The sequence below is a fragment of the Aquarana catesbeiana genome, linkage group LG04, assembly GCF_042186555.1.
Source record: "Aquarana catesbeiana isolate 2022-GZ linkage group LG04, ASM4218655v1, whole genome shotgun sequence".
Lineage (NCBI taxonomy): Eukaryota > Metazoa > Chordata > Amphibia > Anura > Ranidae > Aquarana > Aquarana catesbeiana.
Window position 1 is genome coordinate 133345006 of NC_133327.1, and position 18957 is coordinate 133363962.

Genomic DNA, 18957 nt, shown 5'->3' on the forward strand with positions numbered 1-18957 from the left:
TATGGTGTTTGCACATAATCTAGTTGACATTTGGCACCTGGGATGTGCGCTCCCGATTCTCGGTACACACATAATTGGTTACTTATTATCCTCTTGTTTTGTGCCACTTATTGACTATTGATCTTATAACAGTTTGTTCCCCTGTTTATTCATCAGCTTTGAGGAACTTTTATTGATTGGAAACTATTCTCTCTAACCATCTTATTTATAGGGACTTCACGTCAGCTGTATTTGGATTCATTTTGTGATGCAATTATTGTTTTTTTGTGACCTCTGGTTGCACATTACAGTGGAATATTAATTGTTTAGACTTTATCTATGCCTGGAGTTCCTATACTTGGACCTTCCTGGTATGGTGAGAGTTGCACATATTTAGCTTTTAATACTTAGCATAGGGCCGCAATTTATTATTTAATATCTTGTCTATTGGTGTGTGAACACTGTTATTTGTGGCAGCTACTATTTTTATCTTGTCGAGTTTGTGCTATTTTTATGAATTTTTAGTAGTCACCTATTTTTATTTATTTGCTCTTATTCAACAATTTTTGGTGTGCGCACAAGTATCCATTACTCTCTACATCAATTGCAGCCACTGTGCCCATCAAATGCAGCCACTGTGACCCCAGCACCCACCGTCCACCCGCTCGCTGTCTGACCGACACTTACTCCATCTTGATGGTGGGTCAGGCAGCGGGTGAGGCGGTGGCTCCTGTGTCCTCCATGCTTCCTCCATGCTTTTCCTCCTGCTAGGCGTCCAATAGGAGCACCTGTCCTTTCAGCCAATGAGGTGACGGGTATCAGACCCACGATTCCTGACTGGCGGAGAGGCAGTTCGATGTTAGAAAAGCAAATATTCATTTGCTTTTCTAACACATCTGGGTGGGCTCCAAGCGCAATGCTCTGTACTCCGAGTCCACCCTATTTTGAAGCCTATTAGAGGCTATTGCTGTAAAAGGGGCCAGATGCCTGAATAGGGGGTGGCAGCGGCGGCCATGGATAGATTCATGCTATGCATGCAGGGCCGGGACAAGGGGTGGGCAGGAGGGGCAGCTGCCCCAGGCACTGTGTGATGGTGGGGGCCACAAGGAGATTTTGGTTGTGGGGGATTTGTGTTGGGTGGGAGAATTTGGGGGAAGCAGGGGGTAAGAATTTTTCTGGGATGGGAAATTTTTTGGGGGAGGGGGTGTGCGCTAGGAAAGGTAATTTGGGGGGGAGGGGGGTTGGGGAGGAGGATTTGTACTAGGCAGGGGGATTTGGGGTGTTTGTGGTAGAAGAGGTGATATGGTAGAGGGGGATTTGTGCTATGCTAGGAGGGGAATTTTTTTTGGGGGGGGGGGATTTGTGTGTGCTGGGGGACCTGAGGAGAGATAGGATTGGAGCTGGGAGGGGGGATGGGGGAGCAGAAAATTTTGCTGGGAGGGGGCATTTTAGCAGGGGGCGATTTGTCCTGGTAGGAGGGATTTATGCTTAGCAGTAAGCATGCAATATAGCCTTCAATTTTTTTTTTGCTAACACATAATGCTCATATAGCTTGGGGGGGCGTAGTTTGGCATGTTTGCCCTGGGCTCTAGATGGCCTTGTCCCAGCATGGTATGCATGATATGCTATGCGTGATAGAGGGGGCAGTGCCTGGGCGCCCCTAATGGATGGGCCGCCCCTGCTTCTGCTCCTGTTTTAAAAGGGTTTTTTTCTTTCCTCTCCTTGGCTTCAATCAGCTGGCTGGGGGTATGTTGGTGACCACACTTAACCTGGTTATGCTCTACATCATGGGTGCCTGAATAACAATAGCAGCTCAACATAATTGTCAATCTCTTTGCAAATATTCTTTTTTTTTAACAACAAGGTTGGTCTTTATTTAAGAAGACATCATGTAACAGTTATCATCCATAAATTGAGCTCTTATATACAATCCAGGAATAATCAGCTTAAAATGCAGAAAGATACATTAATAAGAGGATACATCAAAATCAAGTGTAAAAAGAGTAAGCTGTAAAAATCAGCACATTTAACATCACATATAACTTCCCATGTGCACATATTCTACAATGTCAGGTTACAAAAGTATTCCTTATCTGGGGGGGAACGTACCAGCTTATGCTATTGTGACAATATCTTGGGGCGGTGCCTTACTCGTCATGTGGTGGGAATATTAGGATCAGTCCAGGGTAACCATATCCGATCGAACCTCTGTGGGCAACCTCTGTTAGTGTAGGTCATCTTATATAGGGGTAGCACAGCGTTAACAGTGGAGTCCCATGCCTCCACCTTAGGGGGTGACGGTGAAGCCCATTTCTTAAGGACTTCCTTCTTGGCATAGAACAACAGCAATGAGATGAGTATTTTTGTATACTTAGGTCTCTGATCATCATCATGGATGCCCAAGAGAGCAAGTTCAGGTGATACCGGCAATGTTAATTGCAAGCGGATATTAATGCTTTCAAAAATCGCTGCCCAGAACTTCGTAATAAGGGGACAGGTCCAGAACATATGCATGTATGTGCTATCAGGGGACTGACATCTGTGACAGTTCGGTGACCTATCAGGGTAAATCTTGTGCAGTCTCTGTGGCGTGTAGTATACACGATGCATAAACTTAGTTTGCAGCAACTTATCTCTAGAAGATATCACTAACTTAGATCCATCTTCAAAGCACTCCTCCCAACTTTCCCTGTCCAGGCTGGGAATGTCAGCCTGCCACTTGGCCCATAGGGTGTTCATTTTAGGTGAGATATAGGGTGGAAAGGGTCTTCTTGAGAGTCTCCTGTGCCAGAATACCCTCAATGGGATCCGTTTTTAAGCTTATAGGGTAAGGGAATTGGGCCCCAGCTGCATGTCTCAGCTGATGATATCTGAATAACATTCTTCTGGGGAGTCCATATTTCCCTGCTAAAGCCTGAAATGACAGCAGTGCCCCTGAGTGGATAACATCTTGAAGGACCTTAATCCCAAATCGGGCCCATAACTGCGGGTCCAGTATTGTCCTGAAATGAGGGAGGTAAGGGTTCCCCCATAATGGAGAAAAGGGGGAGTACTGGCGAGGACATAGGAATCTCTTCCTGGCTACTGCCCACACTTTGAGGGTTACTTTGGTGGGGCCTGGAAGCGAGGGGTAGGCCAAGGGACCTCTATATACTATATTACCTAGTTCTGTGAGGGAACCTAAAATAGAAGCTTCCAAACATGTAGCTGCATTCGACCTGGACTGCTCAAACCACCATCTCACAGTGACTAGTACTGCTGCTCAATAGTAAACCAATAGATTGGGTAGTGCAAGACCCCCACAATGGACCGGAAGCTGTAGAGTCGATCTAGCTAATCTAGGGGAGGACCCTTTCCACAAAAACTATCCAATGCACACATCCAATTCTTTAAATAGGGAGCCAGGAAGCCACACTGGGCAGTTTCGAAATACATAATTGGATCTAGGTAGATATAAGATTTTTAATATATTAATGCGTACTAGCAGATTAAGTGGTAATTCCTTCCATTTAGAGCAGTGCTCTTTTAGCCTTGTGACAATGGGCTGTATATTAAGGCGACGAAAGGCCTGGAGATCCTTGGTTACTATAATTCCCAGGTATTTAAACTTCTCTACCCACAGTAGCAGAGTCGATGGCACTGCTGCCCGGGCCTGAGAATCTATTGGGAAAATGACTGACTTGGACCAATTTATTTTGACCCCCGAGAACCTCCCGAACCTATCAAAGATCTCCAGTGCTGCTTGCAATGAGGCCTCGGCGTCATGCAGATACAGCAATGCGTCATCCGCATATAAAGAGATTTTCTCCTCCAGAGGGCCAACCCTGAATCCCCGTACGTCGCACGATTTCCGTATCAGGATAGCTAGCGGTTCAAGAGCCAGCGCAAATAAGCTAGGTGACAGCAGGCAACCCTGCTTCGTGCCCCTCCGGAGGAGAAAATAATCGGAAAGGGTGTCATTTGTACGGATCCTAGCCCTGGGAGATTTATAAAGTAAGCCTACCCAATTAAGAAATTTAGGGCCGAACCCAAACCGTTTCATTATCTCCCACAGACATCCCCATTCTACAGAGTCAAAGGCTTTCTCTGCGTCTAGGGAGGCTATGACTCTAGTTCCTCCATTGTCATGTGCAGTATCAAGATTAAGAAAAAGTCTGCATATATTGATATCGGTACCTTTCCCCGGCATGAACCCCGTCTGATCCTGATGAACCAGGTTTTCAATCACTGTGGCCAATCTGAGAGCCAGGATTTTAGCCAGTAACTTGGCATCTGCGTTTATGAGAGATATGGGCCTACAAGAGGCACATTCTTCAGGGTCCTTACCGGGTTTGGGCACCAACAGCACCACCGCCTCAGACATAGAGTCTGGAAGGGAGCCAAGGGTATAAAACTGCGAAAGGAGAGAGGCCAGTCTGGGGGCCAACAGCTCCTGATGTAGTGAGTAAAACTCTATGGGTATACCGTCTGGACCAGGGGCTTTCCCCGCCTGCATGCAACCCATGGATCTGGGTTCTCCTCCAGCGTTATGTCTGCATCCAGAGCTTTGCGTTGGTCTGGTTCAAGTGCAGGTAATGGTATGGGGTCCAAATATTCAGACAGGTCACTGGCTGTGTAGTTCACCCTAGAAGAGTACAGATCTCGGTAAAATTGTAAGAATCTATTGCTAATTGTCTCAGGAATGGTTAATAGTGTACCGTCCGTGTCCCGGATCCTACCTATATGAGTCATTGTGTATTGCCCTTTGGCTAACCAGGCTAGAAGCCTGCCATTTTTGTCCCCGTACTCAAACATCCTTTGGGCGCAAGCCAACATAGACTTCCTAGTGAGGTCCACTCGCAGCAGCGACAGTTCCCTAATGGTGTAATGCCAGGAGATGTAGTTATCTGAATTCGGGGTGCTAACATACAATTCCTCTCTTTCCCGAGCCTGTCCTTCTAGTTGCCCAAGAGACTGCACAGATACCCTTTTTCTATTTGCAATTTTCCTAATATAGTCGCCTCTCAACCAGGCCTTAAATGCATCCCATGTTGTAAAGCGCTGCGTAAACTGTCGGCGCTATATAAATCCTGAATAATAATGAATAATAATAATGTTATGAGCGCTCCAGAGGAGTCCGCATTACTCATCCAGAAATTGCATAATGCCTCGGGCATCTCCTCTTGGATGTCCGCGTCCATAATCCAGTATTCGGATAATCTCCACAATCTCGGACCACCAGGTGGAACCGCCTGGACCGTAACCAGCAATGGAGCATGATCCGAGATACCGCGGGAGAGAATCTCAGTGGATACCGTCTCCCGCAGCAGGTCAGATGAAGCAAAAGCCATATCTATACGGGACAGTGTCCAAAAGGTAGTGGATAAGCAGGTGAACTGAGCGTCCGAGGGGTGGAAATGGCGCCAGAGATCCGTCATATGAATTGGAAACCGGTATTAGTAGAAGGAGAGGGCCGAAGTTTGTCTAGTTCATTAGACATGACCAGATTAAAGTCTCCCACAAGCAGCACTCTACTGACATCATATTGTATAACAGTTTGCATCAGAGTATGAAGTAAGGTAATATCAGGAGGAGGAGGCAGGTATATTCCTACAATTATATATGGTGAACCAGCAATTAGTGCATTCACAAGAACATATCTGCCCCCGGGATCAGTTTTAACTGCCACTAGTTGGAAGGAGAGGGATCTATGCACCAGAATACTTACTCCTCTGGCGTAGTTGGAATAGGAGGCATAATAATGGGCAGAAACCCAGGCTCTCTTTAACCCCAGTATCCTGGTACCTATCAAGTGGGTTTCTTGCAAGATGCATATTTTGGGGTTATGCTGCTGTATGTATTTAAGCACAAGGGACCTCTTTATTGCTGAGTTGAGACCCCTGACATTCCAAGACAGCACTGTAAAAATAGCCATACTTCCTACACAACCATGAATGCAGGATGTCATAATACTGAAATATGCTGGTCTTGTCCGCAGGTGGGCAGCCCCCCACCCCCAATTGCTCCCCAGAGCCCGCCAAACTGTTGGGGCACGGAGGCTGCACATCCCCGGACGGCCACTTGTTGCACAGAGCAATTAGAACGCATAGACCAACCATGTATGCCTGCAACCTTATAAGGAACAAAACAACCACCTTACAGATGGCAACGGCCATCCAACTCCCCCCCACACACCCTCAAACATCAAGGGGCACATGACCCCAAACAAAACTTAGAACAAGTCCAAAATAAAAATTTGGTATCGGGAAGCGTGGGCCCGATTTAGGACATTCCAAAGTTTGTACTGTGCAGCCAAAAAGAAAAGGGGAAATCAGAAAACGAAAAAGAAAAAAATGTATTTCCCCACTAGATTGAGTTGCTGGAGAGTTAATAAAGGAAGGGAGACTTATGAAGACAGTCATAATATGTTCCATACCAGCAATTGGGTTATGGTAAGGCGTTCGCGACAATCTTTGGGACTTCGTCACAGGGTACAGTACAGGAAGGGGCACAGTTAGCATCAGGATAAACTTAGGAAAAGCAGGTCTAGGCCCCACTGTATCCAAATGCACTCCAGGACCATAGTCTGGGTTCAATCTGTACAGGACAGCGTCTTTACCTCTTCAGTGCAGAGCCCCTAGCCGCGGCCTCAGCAGCCCCAAACAGATTGAAACAAAAATAAGAATAAAAGTAAAATGAAGGCTTAGAGCAGAAGACAGAGGAGCTTTAAGGAGGTAGTGTCTCCAGCCAAGCACCAGCTTCTTTAGGACTGGTGAAGATCCTTACCGTCTCTCCATCGACTATACGCAGCTTGGCGGGAAATAGGATACTATAGCGAATCCCCTTGATTCGAAGGGCCGCTTTCACAGTGTCAAAAGACCGACGCTGCCTCTGTGTCTCCATCGTGTAGTCAGGGAACAGCATGAGCTTCACGTTGCGGTAGGGGATGTCACCTGCTGCGCGGACCGCTCTCAGGAGCTCGTCCCTGTCTCTAAAATTTAGTAGTCGCAGGATTAGCGTACGGGAGGGCTCCTTCTGGTCCCGGCCTCGGCGGTACTCGGTGAGCCCTCTACACCGTGAAGTAGGATGATAGGTGCGCCGCAGGAAGGACCGATCGTAATAGGTCCTCAGTAAAGGTAGTGGGATTGTGCCCCTCAACCCCCTCCGGGAGCCCAACAATGCGAAGGTTGTTCCTCCTGCTCCGATTTTCGGCATCTTCTGTCCGATATTCCAAAGCTTTCACCTTCGTCTGAAGTGCTCTAATGGAGGCCCCATGAACGGTCACAGTGTCCTCCGTGTCACCAACCCGCTGCTCCACCACTGTTATCCTGGATCGGATTTTATCCAGGTCTTGCCGCATCAGCCCCACGTCTAACTGTACAGCCTCTATCTTGGACGTGAGCGCTGTCTGGCACATAGTAATAAGCAGCCATTACCTCTGGTATGCCTGGTGGAGCGGCCTCCTCGTGGTCAGTCTGCGACGCCATGTTGCTAAGGCGCGCTGGTGTAGGCCGCTGATCTGGAGACGGAGTCACCTCAACCTCAATGCTGGGGGGAAACTTTAGCTTTTTGCCCCGTATCGGGCCTCCGGAGGTTCTAGAAGGCATGCAGAATCTGTCAGACCGGTTAAAGCGCGATTTGACCCGAAAACGAATGTTAAAACGGATTCCTCTCCAGCAGAGCTCAGAAGGCACGTCTGCTCAGTCCACCATCCCGGCCACGCCCCCCTCTTTGCAAATATTTAGCTGTTTGCTTGGATTTCAACTTTAAAAAGTGGAAGTAGCCACTGAAGGTGCCAGAAGTACAAACAGCGCAAAGAAACTCTACAATAAACTATACACAAATATTTAAGTGGGTGTTCACAATCATCTGGTAATTAATACCTATGGAACATTAACCTTACAAAACACTACAGTCAAATAAGAACAAAGTTTTGAACTTCAATAAATAAAAAAAATGTAAGGCACTCACCCAGAAAGGTAGACACGGCCTCTACACCTCCATTATATATGGTGGAATTCTGAGCAGGTTCTACGTGTTCCCACAAAACCTGAACATAGTTTATCACTTGGTTGTATCCAGCTGTTGCAAGCGCCCACCACAAAGACCAGTAAATAAGCTGAGATGAAGAGTAGCAATCTTTTAAGTCTTTACATAGTAACCACAACACCTTGCAAAAGTTTGTTTCAATATTCTTATTTTCTGTGTCTGGCTCTGTCATAGTTCTGTTGTCTTGTGGTTCTGTACATTGTGGTGTTTCCATGTTATCCCTGGTAGGTTTTACATCTGTAGATTTCTTCCCAGCTGCATCTCCTGCTTCTTTCTGGTGGAAAAACATGCTTCTTTTTGGCATTGGAAGCACCAAAGAGCATAGAAAAGCAACTGACACAGACACCAAGCTAATGACATTAAGGTAAAAATAGGAAACTCCAGCCAAAGAGACTAGAAGTTGGCCCAACACAGAGGCAACTGTGAAACCCACAAGGGTTATACTGCGACAGTAACTGGTGACCTTCTGGTAATGTTCTGTGTCCACCACACTGTAAATGTAGGAAAAATAGGCCACCTCTGTGGCAGTCACCACACCATAGCAAAACTCAAGGCCTTGCATCGCTGGCACTCCACGGGCAAACAGTAACAAAACCCAAGAGATTATGTAACTTAGGCCTTGTAGGATTATGACAGGTTTGTATCTTACGTAGTCTGTAAGTACAAAAACTGGAAATAATATCGCCAAGTAACTGTACGTCCATACTGGGAACACAGAGTTTGTCACCTGTGGAAGAAGCACACAGACAAGAAAATTACCAATACATAAAGAGGGTGGCATTTAAGGTACAACAGAGGCCAAGCTATGGACAATAAAAAAAACTGGTATATTCTTATTTGTGTCAAACAGTAACAAGTAGGCACTGTGGAGTAATTCATCCTTAAAGTTTACAGCAGAAACACTTTCACTTTCATTTTATCAGCTCAGGTCACTCAGTGAGGCATTGTTTTAAAGCTTGTTTGCTGCTTCCAAAGAATATGTAAATATCTGCAATCAAGCCACAGTTCTACTTTAAAGAAGTACAACAAAAAGTAACATTTTGAATATATTAAAAAACTGGATACCTAGGCTACACAATTTTATTTTCTGTTGATGGGTTGTGTGTATTTCTGCCCATCTTGAGCATCTACCAGAAACTGAAAAGCCACTTTTATATTGTTTAAAGTAACACTAAACTGTATTGTTATTCTCTAAAAAATAATCCATTCACACTACGTAATGGCCCTGTATTCTATCATTTCTTATTGGTTTTTCTGCCTCCTTATACAGTTCTGTGACAGTGGCGGCTGGTGCTCATAATTTTTGGGAGGGCGCAAACAAACTGAAAAAATTTTGAAAAAAAAAATATCAATTGCAGCCACGGTGCCATCAAACACAACCACTGTGTCCATCAAATGCAGCCACTGTGTCCATCAAACGCAGCCACTGTGCCATCAAATGCAGCCACTGTGCCCATCAAACGCAGCCACTGTGCCATCAAACGCTGCCACTGTGCCCATCAAACGCTGCCACTGTGCCATCAAACGCAGCTACTGTGCCAAACGCTGCCACTGTGCCCATCAAACGCTGCCACTGTGCAATCAAATGCAGCCACTGTGCCCATCATACGATGCCAGTGTGCCCATCAAACGCTGCCAGTGGGCCCAACTGCCCATCAAATGCTGCCAGTGTGCCCAACTGCCCATCATATGCTGCCAGTGTACCCATCAAATGCTGCCAGTGTGCCCATTAAATGCTGCCAGTGTGCCCCCCCTGCTTGCCGTCTGCCCAGCACTTACCCTGTGTCTGTGGGGCAGCGGGTGACGGCTATGAGCGGGGTCCTTAATGCGTCTCCTCTACTGCCTCATCTCCTGTCCTCTCCTCCTGATAGGCATCTAATAGCGCCGCCTGTCGTTTCAGCCAATCAGGTGACAGGTAACAGACCCGAGCACCTGATTGGCGGAGAGGCAGTTGAGTGTTAGGAAAGCGAATAGTCATTCGCTTTCCTAACACAGCTGAGTGGACTGCGAGCATCAAGCATGGCGCTTGCAGTCCACTTATTTTGCAGCCTTATGCCTCGTACACACGATCGCACATTCCCACAACAAAATCCATGTTTTTTTTTTCGACGGATGTTGGCCCAAACTTGTCTTGCATACACACAGTCACACAGTCACACAAAGTTGGTCAGAAATTCCGAAAACAACAACATACAACAACACGTACGACGAGCCGAGAAAAATGAAGTTCAATAGCCAGTGCGGCTCTTCTGCTTGATTCTGAGCACGCGTGGAACTGTGCATCGGAATTGCGAACACACGATCGGAATTTCCAACAACGGGTTTGTTGTCGGAAAATTTGAGATCCAGATCTCAAATTTTGTGTGACGGAAATTCCTATGGAAAAGGTGTGATGGAGCCTACACACGGTCGGAATTTCCGACAACAAGGTCCCATTGAACATCTTCCGTAGGAAAATCCAACCGTGTGTACGGGGCATTAGAGCCTTACTTACCAGCTCCGCTCGGGCTGTGCATTCCACGGAGCTTCTGATGTCACTTCCAGTTTCCCTGTGGCACAGGAAAACTGGAAGTAACCTCTTAACTCGAAGACCCACCCACCTGTAGTGATACTACGGGCGAAAGTTGTTCGGCGCGATGCAATGCGCCACAAAGCAGGTAAAAATCCTGCAAATGAAGCGCCTTGTCTGCAGTCTCATGATTGCATTGATGTGGTGCTTCCCATAGTGCACTTTTTAGTGCTGGGGGGCGGCGGCGCCCGTGCGCCCCCTATGGACGGGCCACCACTGCTCTATGAGCTCCGGAACCTCTCCTTTTCCCTCTTCCATTTGTTGGTAACAAGCAGTACATGTTAGTTTCGCACATACTGTATGTACTGCTCTATGCACACAGCACATAGTCCATCTCAGGAGCGAGCAAGAGAGAGTGGCTACATTTTTACATACAGTGGGATCATGAAGAATACACATAGCGGCCCTCTATCAAGCAAAAAATGGAATTTGGAGATTTGGAAGAGGCTGAGAGCAAAAGAATCTACTTTTTTGAGTTAAGAATACAAACGTGAATATATATTTTTAAAGCAGAGTTTAGTGTCACTTTAAGTTTTTCAGTTAACAGTTTGGCAGTGGCGGTTCGTCCATTAGGGTGCACGGGCGCCACCCCCTCTCTCCAGCCACCCCCTCTATGTAGATGGATAGATTAATGCATTGCAGCCGTTGTGCCATCAATTGCACTTTGCCATCACAATGGCAGCATTTGATGGGGCACCGTGGCGGCATTTGATGGGGTACAGTGGCAGCATTTGATGGGGCACAGTGGCAGCATTTGATGGGGCACAGTGGCAGCATTTGATGGGGCACAGTGGCAGCATTTGATGGGCAAAGTGGCTGCAATTGATGGCACAGTGGCTGCATTTAATGGCACAGTGGCTGCGTTTGATGGCACAGTGGCTGCGTTTGATGGCACAGTGGCTGCTATTGATGGGCACAGTGACAACATTTCATGGCACAGTGGCGGCATTAGATGGCATAGTGGTGACATTAGATGGCACAGTGGTGGCACTAGATGGCACAGCGGCAGCATTTGATGGGCACAATGGCTGCAATTGAAGGCACAGTGGCTGCGTTTGATGGCACAATGGCTGTAATTGATGGGCACAGTGGCTGCGTTTGATGGCACAGTGGCTGCAATTGATGGCACAGTGGCTGTGTTTGATGGCACAGTGGCTGCAATTGATAGGCGCTGAGGCTGTAATTCATGGACACAGCGAGGCTGCAATTGATGTTTTTTTTCAGAATTTTTGAATTTGTTTGCGCCCCCCCCAAACATTTTGAGCACCAGCAGCCAGTGGCGTCTCCAGCTTTCAAATTTAGGGGGGGCACATGGGGGGACAGGGACAAAAGTAGGGGGGCAACTATAAAATGCATATATATATATATATATATATATATATATATATATATATATCCTGGGGCCCTTTATCCTTTACTACGACCCCACAACGGGCCCTTTCACATGTTCTGCAGTGAGCTCCCTTCCTACTGTATTGGGGTCCCCCAGGGTGGCAGAAAACAAGAGATATATGTCACCAGCATATCAAGAAAATATAAGGATCCAAAGCAGTGGGAGAACTATCAGGGTTGCAAAGGTTGTCTTGCCTCCGGGCCCTGGTGTTCTGCCACTGTGGGGTTCCCCAGCCTCCTCTTGCTGTCCTGCCCCTGCTATTGACAGCGCTGGTCTGGCATCTCTTGGAATTTACAGGCTGGTCCTCCTGTCCTAAGGACAGGAGAAAGCAGTCTGTTTTTTCAGTAACTGAGAGTCCTGGTGGAGTCCTTCCTGCAACTCGCTCTTCTCCCTGCCAATGAGGATGCAGGTGAAGGAGCAGATCGGGTGGCCGTGGTTGTGTGAACGCTCGCATTATGCAGTGTCAGCGAGCAGGGGAGGGGGGAGGAATCACCCGCAGGAGCTGACTGGGGACTCTCTCCCTCTTAGACATTGATTTTTTGTAAAAAAAAAAAAAAAAAAAATTTTTTTTGGGGGGGGGGCACATGGTGGGGCACAGCATAATGTTGGGGGGGTCAGGGCCCCCTCTGGCCCCCCCCTAGGGTCGCCATTGCCAGCAGCTACTGCAGTTGGGTGTGAAGGCAGTTGGATGTGGTCTGTTCTAGATAGAGAAATGGATAAATATGGATGTATACTTCAGGGGTGAGGTCGAAGGCAATGCAAAGAAGGATAATTTTAAGGTTGGAAAGGTTGTTTATCATCTAACTGTATTCACTCTAGAATTTCATGATGTTGGCAATATTACTCATTTAATATAGCAGGAGCACATCTCCCAATGCTTTAGGGCCCATTCAGACCATTGCACTGCAATAATTAATTTCCATTTTGTTGGTGAACTTTGATGCCTGTTATTGTGTGTTTTGCTATGCTGCTCTAGTGAAAATGCAGCATTTCCAATTTATGGTTTGCTGTGGCTAAATTAATGTGTTGCCTTAATGCAGTGGTTCTCAACCTGGGGGTCGGGACCCCCTCGGGGGTCGAATGATGATTTGCCAGGGGTCACCGAATCCTGGGCTGTTCCTGAAGCCCGCACCGCTTTCCCAGCCTTTTTGCGGCAGCCCAGCAGGGCTATTCCAGGAGCCTGCGGCCGCCCACTCAGTCTCTTTGCAGCCGTCCATTCAGTTCACGACATGGCTGGGGGGCAGAGACTAGAGGTCAGCTGACTGGTGAGGAATGTTAAGTGGGAGGGGCTGGAGGAGACCCTATCTCCTGATTTCGGCATAGGTGTCACTGCTACGAGACACCACAGAGCTGGCGACACAGTGAATCCGGAGACACAGTAAGTAACACTACCTGTGATTATAGTTGCCAATAAAAGTCCCCACTACAGTTCTCAGATCAGCAGATGACCTTGATCAAGAGCACCTAAGTTGGCTGATCAGAACTCCCCGCAGCACTGCCACTGATCCCATCCCCCCCCCACCAAGGAGTAAGAGAAGGAATAAAAATAGAGAATACATGGAAGGGATAGGAAAAGAGAGGGGGGAGCAAAGAAAAAGGCAGAGAAAGAATAAGAGAAAAACGGCTGGAGAGAGGGATGGGAAAAAAATAGGATAGAGAGAGATAAAAGGGAAAGAAAGAAGAACAAAGGAGAAAGAGTGGTACATCCTAAAATGCACGATAAAGGGTGTTAATACTGTATGAGTGGAAGGGACTCAGGGAGCGCTAAATGTCCGTGGGTTAGGGGCGCAAATTACTTGTCCTGCCTTGGGTGCTGACAACACACGTTACGAAAATAATTTTACTGTTAGGGGTCCCCACAACTTGGGGAATTTTATCAAGGGGTCACGGCACTAGTAAGGTTGAGAACCACTGCCTTAAATGCAATGTGCCTCATCAAACATGTGTTAAACAAACCGCAGCAGTCCTGGCTGGTGTGATTGGGTCCTTATTGAGAAATGTGAAGCTTTCACATCAGTCTTTTCCACTGAAGGCACTTGATACATGGATCTACTGATTGACTTCTGTACTAACGCCCTGCCGTTTTTTTTTTGCTCAATCAGCACTGCAGATTGTAGCCTGCAACGCTGATCAGTGTATTCTGACAACGAGAATTCCTACTGCTGTCACAATAAAAAGACACAGTAGGGAGGATTCTGTCATCCACCTTTAATGTGTGGATGGGGGGAATCAAGTCAGTTTTTTTCCCTTCAGCCCGCTGGTTGAACGTAAAAAACTGACTCATCTATGGGCAGTCTTCCACTAAAAGCCAACCATACATGGATCGAAATTTGGCCAGTTCAGCATGGTCTGACCAAACTTCAATCTATGTCTGGGCACTGTGGTTGCACAGAAGTCGATCTACCAAACCACTTCTGTACAACTGCCCAATTGGATTTTCTCTACTCGATCAGCACCACAGGCTAAAGCCTGCAATGCTAATCAGTGTATTCTGGTGGCACGGAATATCTCAGTGGGGAGGATTCCGCTATCCACCTTGAATGTGTGGATGGGGTAATTGGGTCCATTTTTTTTTCGTTCAACCCACTGGTTTATAGAAAAATACTTGCTCATCTATGGGCTGCCAAAGGCATTCATATTCACACATGGTGGAACCAGGTAAAAACGAATTAACCAGCCAGCATAATTTTAAATTATGTAAAAATGCATCTAGGGGACTTAAAATAACAGCCCAGCACCTTAGCACTGCAAACGAATAATGCTAATAAAGCAGCATTGTGGAGGAGCAATTCTACTTGCTAATTACATATCGCCTGACTATGACTTTTGTATCTATAAAGCCGCTATGATATACTTTGCACTGATAAACGGCTGAGCAAAGGATTCCCTACCACAACAGCTTTTAATAAGTAACTTCCAACACATCCTACATGAATACAAAAGGACAATGCTGAGGAATATATGTTTAAGCGTAGATTAAACCATATTTAATGAAAGCTAATTTTCCATTTATGATAAGTGCTAATTAATCATGCATTCCTATTAGGCCAAATGTGGATTATGAAACTAGATGGACCTGTATTTTTAGATTAAGGTTTGCCAAAGAAAAAACAGCTACTATGAGTTTAGGTGATGCAATGAAGGAAGTTGCTGGGAAATGTCACTGGATAACAAGACGGAAGCTATTGTATAATGTGCAATATACAATAATTGATAACAGGCATTTGTTTAGTTTAAAATAAAGGACAGGTAAATCTGTATTATGCCTTGAACTATGACTACTACTTTTATTTTGCATGGCAAAATCTGCAGGTTAGTTTTAAGGGCATGGAAGAATTTGCAGATTTGTGATTGCTAAGCAGTATAGCAAGGACAATTTCAGAGAAGGGGAGAGACACATTTTTATTATTATCAATTTATAAAGCAACGTATCATGTAGTACTGTACAAAATTACAGTAAAATGTATAGACCCACTAAAAAAGGGCTCTGCCTATATGAGCTAATGGCCTAGGGTGGCCTTTCTCAAACTGTGGTCTGTAGATCACCCTAGGGCTGCACCATATGACTATCTCTGGATCCCTGGAAGCCAATGGAAGGGCGAACAAGCAAATGCTGGAACCGCTACCTGGGGAGGCTACATACAAGTCTATGAGGGCTCAGTGTGCAGGGTGGTCAGCTCCAAAGAGGATTCCTGCTAAGTAAAGTCATCATTGCACAAGACATGGCTCTGGTAAGGAGGTAAGTAGGGACCTGGGGTGGGAGGTGTTAGTGTAAATGAGTTCAGGAGCAGAAGGGATGGGTTAGATGATTTTAGCTTAAAGCCCAGACTTTTTTTTTTGCCTCAGGTTGAATAACGACTGGCATAAACCATTCATTCTTTTTCCATCCTTGGAAGTGAGAATAAATATCTGCAATGTGAGGGAAATTCTCTCTTAGACAGTTGTCACCGAAACAAAACTCTCATTGGCAAATTTCCCTTCAAATTCTCTCCTGGTGGCAACTCAATTTTTTGGTTTCTCCCTCACTATCATTCCAGTGATAGTGGTCACCAGGTTAAATAGAGAGAATGTGTCTCCCTAATGGGGACACAACTAGAAATTAAAACTTGATCGGGGTTCTAACCCCTTCCCATTTTAACACTAAAATGTAAATATGGCTTTAGATATATTTTAGTCATATAGGGGTCCTTCAAGGTCAAATATAAAATAAATATGTACTGGTGAAAACAATCTATACTTTGAATGTTGAGTGACTCAGCTTCATACAAAAACATTTGTTACAACTTCAAAAGACAATTCTTACTCACCCATTTCTTCTAGAACATAAAGTACACCAGTGGTAAAAGATATAAACGGCCATTAATATATTGAATGATAAGTTCTTATCAGTCTAGTGACTAAATTACCTGAAGAATGATTACATACAGTAAAAAACCTGTACTGTGGGACAGGATGACATTCCTTCACCCTACCCTGAGCCAACCTGTTGCAATTATCTGTAAGCGCGAATACTTACTGAGTATATTTTTCTATTTTTATCTCTGGGATCAATCTGAAAATAAAGTTGTTTTGTTGATTTTGTTGACTATTGATTAAAGTTGAGACTTAAATTTAAACCTTTTTTAAAACACTTGTTTTTTTCAGGTAAATATGAAATACACCATAATAATAGTTTGCTTTCTACCTTTGAGCCAGCTGGTGCAGCTTTAAGCTCATTTTTTTCTCATTTTAAAGGCTCTCGGTTTGCTTCTTTGATGAAAGACTCATGAGCAGTAACGCATCCTTTGTTGGGCAGCTCAATATAAAGTTTCTATCAGATAAAATGTGCCTCATCACAAGCAACTCTGCTGTTTTCTCTCTATTCCATAGTGCTCTGAGAATCTTTGTATTAAACATATATGTAAATAAAAAGTTGCTTAAAACCCATAAATGGAGAAAAAAAAAACAACTAAATAAAGTTGACAGAAAACCATTATAGTAAAAAAATATTGTATCTTGGTAGCTCCAGAACCTTTTTGAGCTTCAGCCGTTTGGCTTCAGGCGACATGGAGTTAGGGTTGCCACCTCACCCGTTTAAATCCGAACGCATATGAATGAGGCTAATTTAATTCAGACAAGGCACCAAATGTGTTTAATTACCACCTTAATCAGCCACAGAACCTGTGTAATTAATATGTGTTCGGTTTTAAAGGGATGAGGTGGCAACCCTATATGGAATGGAGATGTGAACCATCTCCATACAGAATAGATTTTTTCTCCTCCAGTATTTTGGAGCTTCGGGCTTCAAGCTACAAAACGCTGAGGTGTGAATGGGGCCTAAAAACTAGAAACACATTTTCAAAAAAAGAAAATGATAAATAATGTTTGAGCACCCCCTTAAAACGGGTATGAGATGTTGCTTTAACTACTGTCATTTGGTCATAAAATTTATACTTACAAATCAGCTTGATAATTAGTATAAAATGTATTGTAACACTTCCAGATAATGACTGCCACAGGGTGTCTGTCCTTGGAGTTGTTTGGGAATACAAGTTTATTTTGGCTAACAATGTAACACATTCAATACTGGCAGTACTTGCATTAACCATGGGCAGTTTTCTGAATACAATATTTGTTACAATTTGGCCCTTTTAGTAAAATACATAAAGATTCCTTGTTAAATGTTTTGTACCTTTACAGAGCCTAAAATGCATTTATCAAGATATATTGATGCATATGAACTTTGTCTCACTTAGTACTAACAATTGGTTTGAACAATAGATGAGAGCAGGCTATTGTTTGATGCTATTGACTATTTCACACTGGGCAGAGGTTAGGTAGGGGATATTACATTGTCTTTAACTGTGAATACTGAAAAATGGGTCTATTGTGTGCAGGAAATGTCCTCACTCACCTAGGATATACTTAAAATAGCTCCCATATATTTTGGTGACCCCACAATAGGGATAAAACTTTTTTTGCGGAAGGAAGTTTAACAAGACACGTGGCCACTAGAAGAAAAGAGGTTCAACCTTAAACTACGTAGAGGGTTTTTACTGTAAGAGCGGCAAGGATATGGAATTCTCTTCCATGGGCGGTGGTTTCAGCAGGGAGCATCAATAGTTTCAAAAAACTATTAGATAAGCACCTGAACGACCAAAACATACAGGGATATACAATGTAATACTGACATATAATCACACACATAGGTTGGACTTGATAGATTTGTGTCTTTTTTCAACCTCACCTACTATGCAACTATATGTTAGGATAAGCTTTAAAAGATGCACACTTGGGGTATTATTATTTAAAAACATATACCATATAAGTTCAATAAACCCAAAGTGTTGTGGATTTTACTTCACCTACCTGTTCAAGTGTCAGGTTGTGTACTGGTCCTGTGAGATATGGTGTCAGGAAAGGTTCAGAGGGTCTCATGTAGGTAAAAAATCCATAGATGCAGAGAAGGGTAGTAGGGTATTTCCACCCAGCCTGGGTCTGCTTACTACATAATCCCATGACAGATTCCCTCCTGACAAGTCTAGTTGCTTCAGACGCCTCCACTCTGCCAAGTGAGCAATCTTCTAGTGTAGTGCTTTTAGATGTTTAAAGTACATGTGGGAGGAGCAGGAACACAATTCAGCAAGATTTTCAAAGCTTCTAGCCAACAATAGTTTGGGATTTTGGATAGCAACCCTCTCTATGCAAATGTTGTAAGACCAAGCAGACCCAAAAGAGAAAAAAAGAGGTTTATGTGCAAAAAAATATAGTCACAGGAAAAAAATGCTGTTGTCCATAGCAACTAATCAGAAGCCTTGTTTAATTTTTAGAAAAGACAATCATATGGTATATTTTTTCCTAGGAAGAAGGGGTCCCTTACTTGCATACTCCTCTATAAAAGTGTATGTATTTTAAAGGCCAATGTTTTTATTCATTTTGGTTAGAACTGTGAAGAATTAGTGACCTATTACATATTTATTGCTGTTTCACAGGATCAGTAATTGGCCAA

General features: G+C 44.6%; 1 protein-coding gene across 1 annotated transcript in view; it reads right to left on the reverse strand.

The window, feature by feature from the left end:
• The window catches only part of SLC19A3 (solute carrier family 19 member 3), a 33360-nt gene extending 14710 nt beyond the window's left edge, over positions 1-18650 (reverse strand). The window contains exons 1-2 of the mRNA XM_073625684.1: positions 18318-18650; positions 7930-8734 (exon numbers count right to left, since the gene is read on the reverse strand). Of these exons, the coding sequence (XP_073481785.1) occupies positions 7930-8734; positions 18318-18467 (955 nt within the window). The 5' untranslated portion in view covers positions 18468-18650. The remainder of the gene's footprint in view (positions 1-7929; positions 8735-18317) is intronic.
• Positions 18651-18957: the final 307 nt, after the last annotated feature.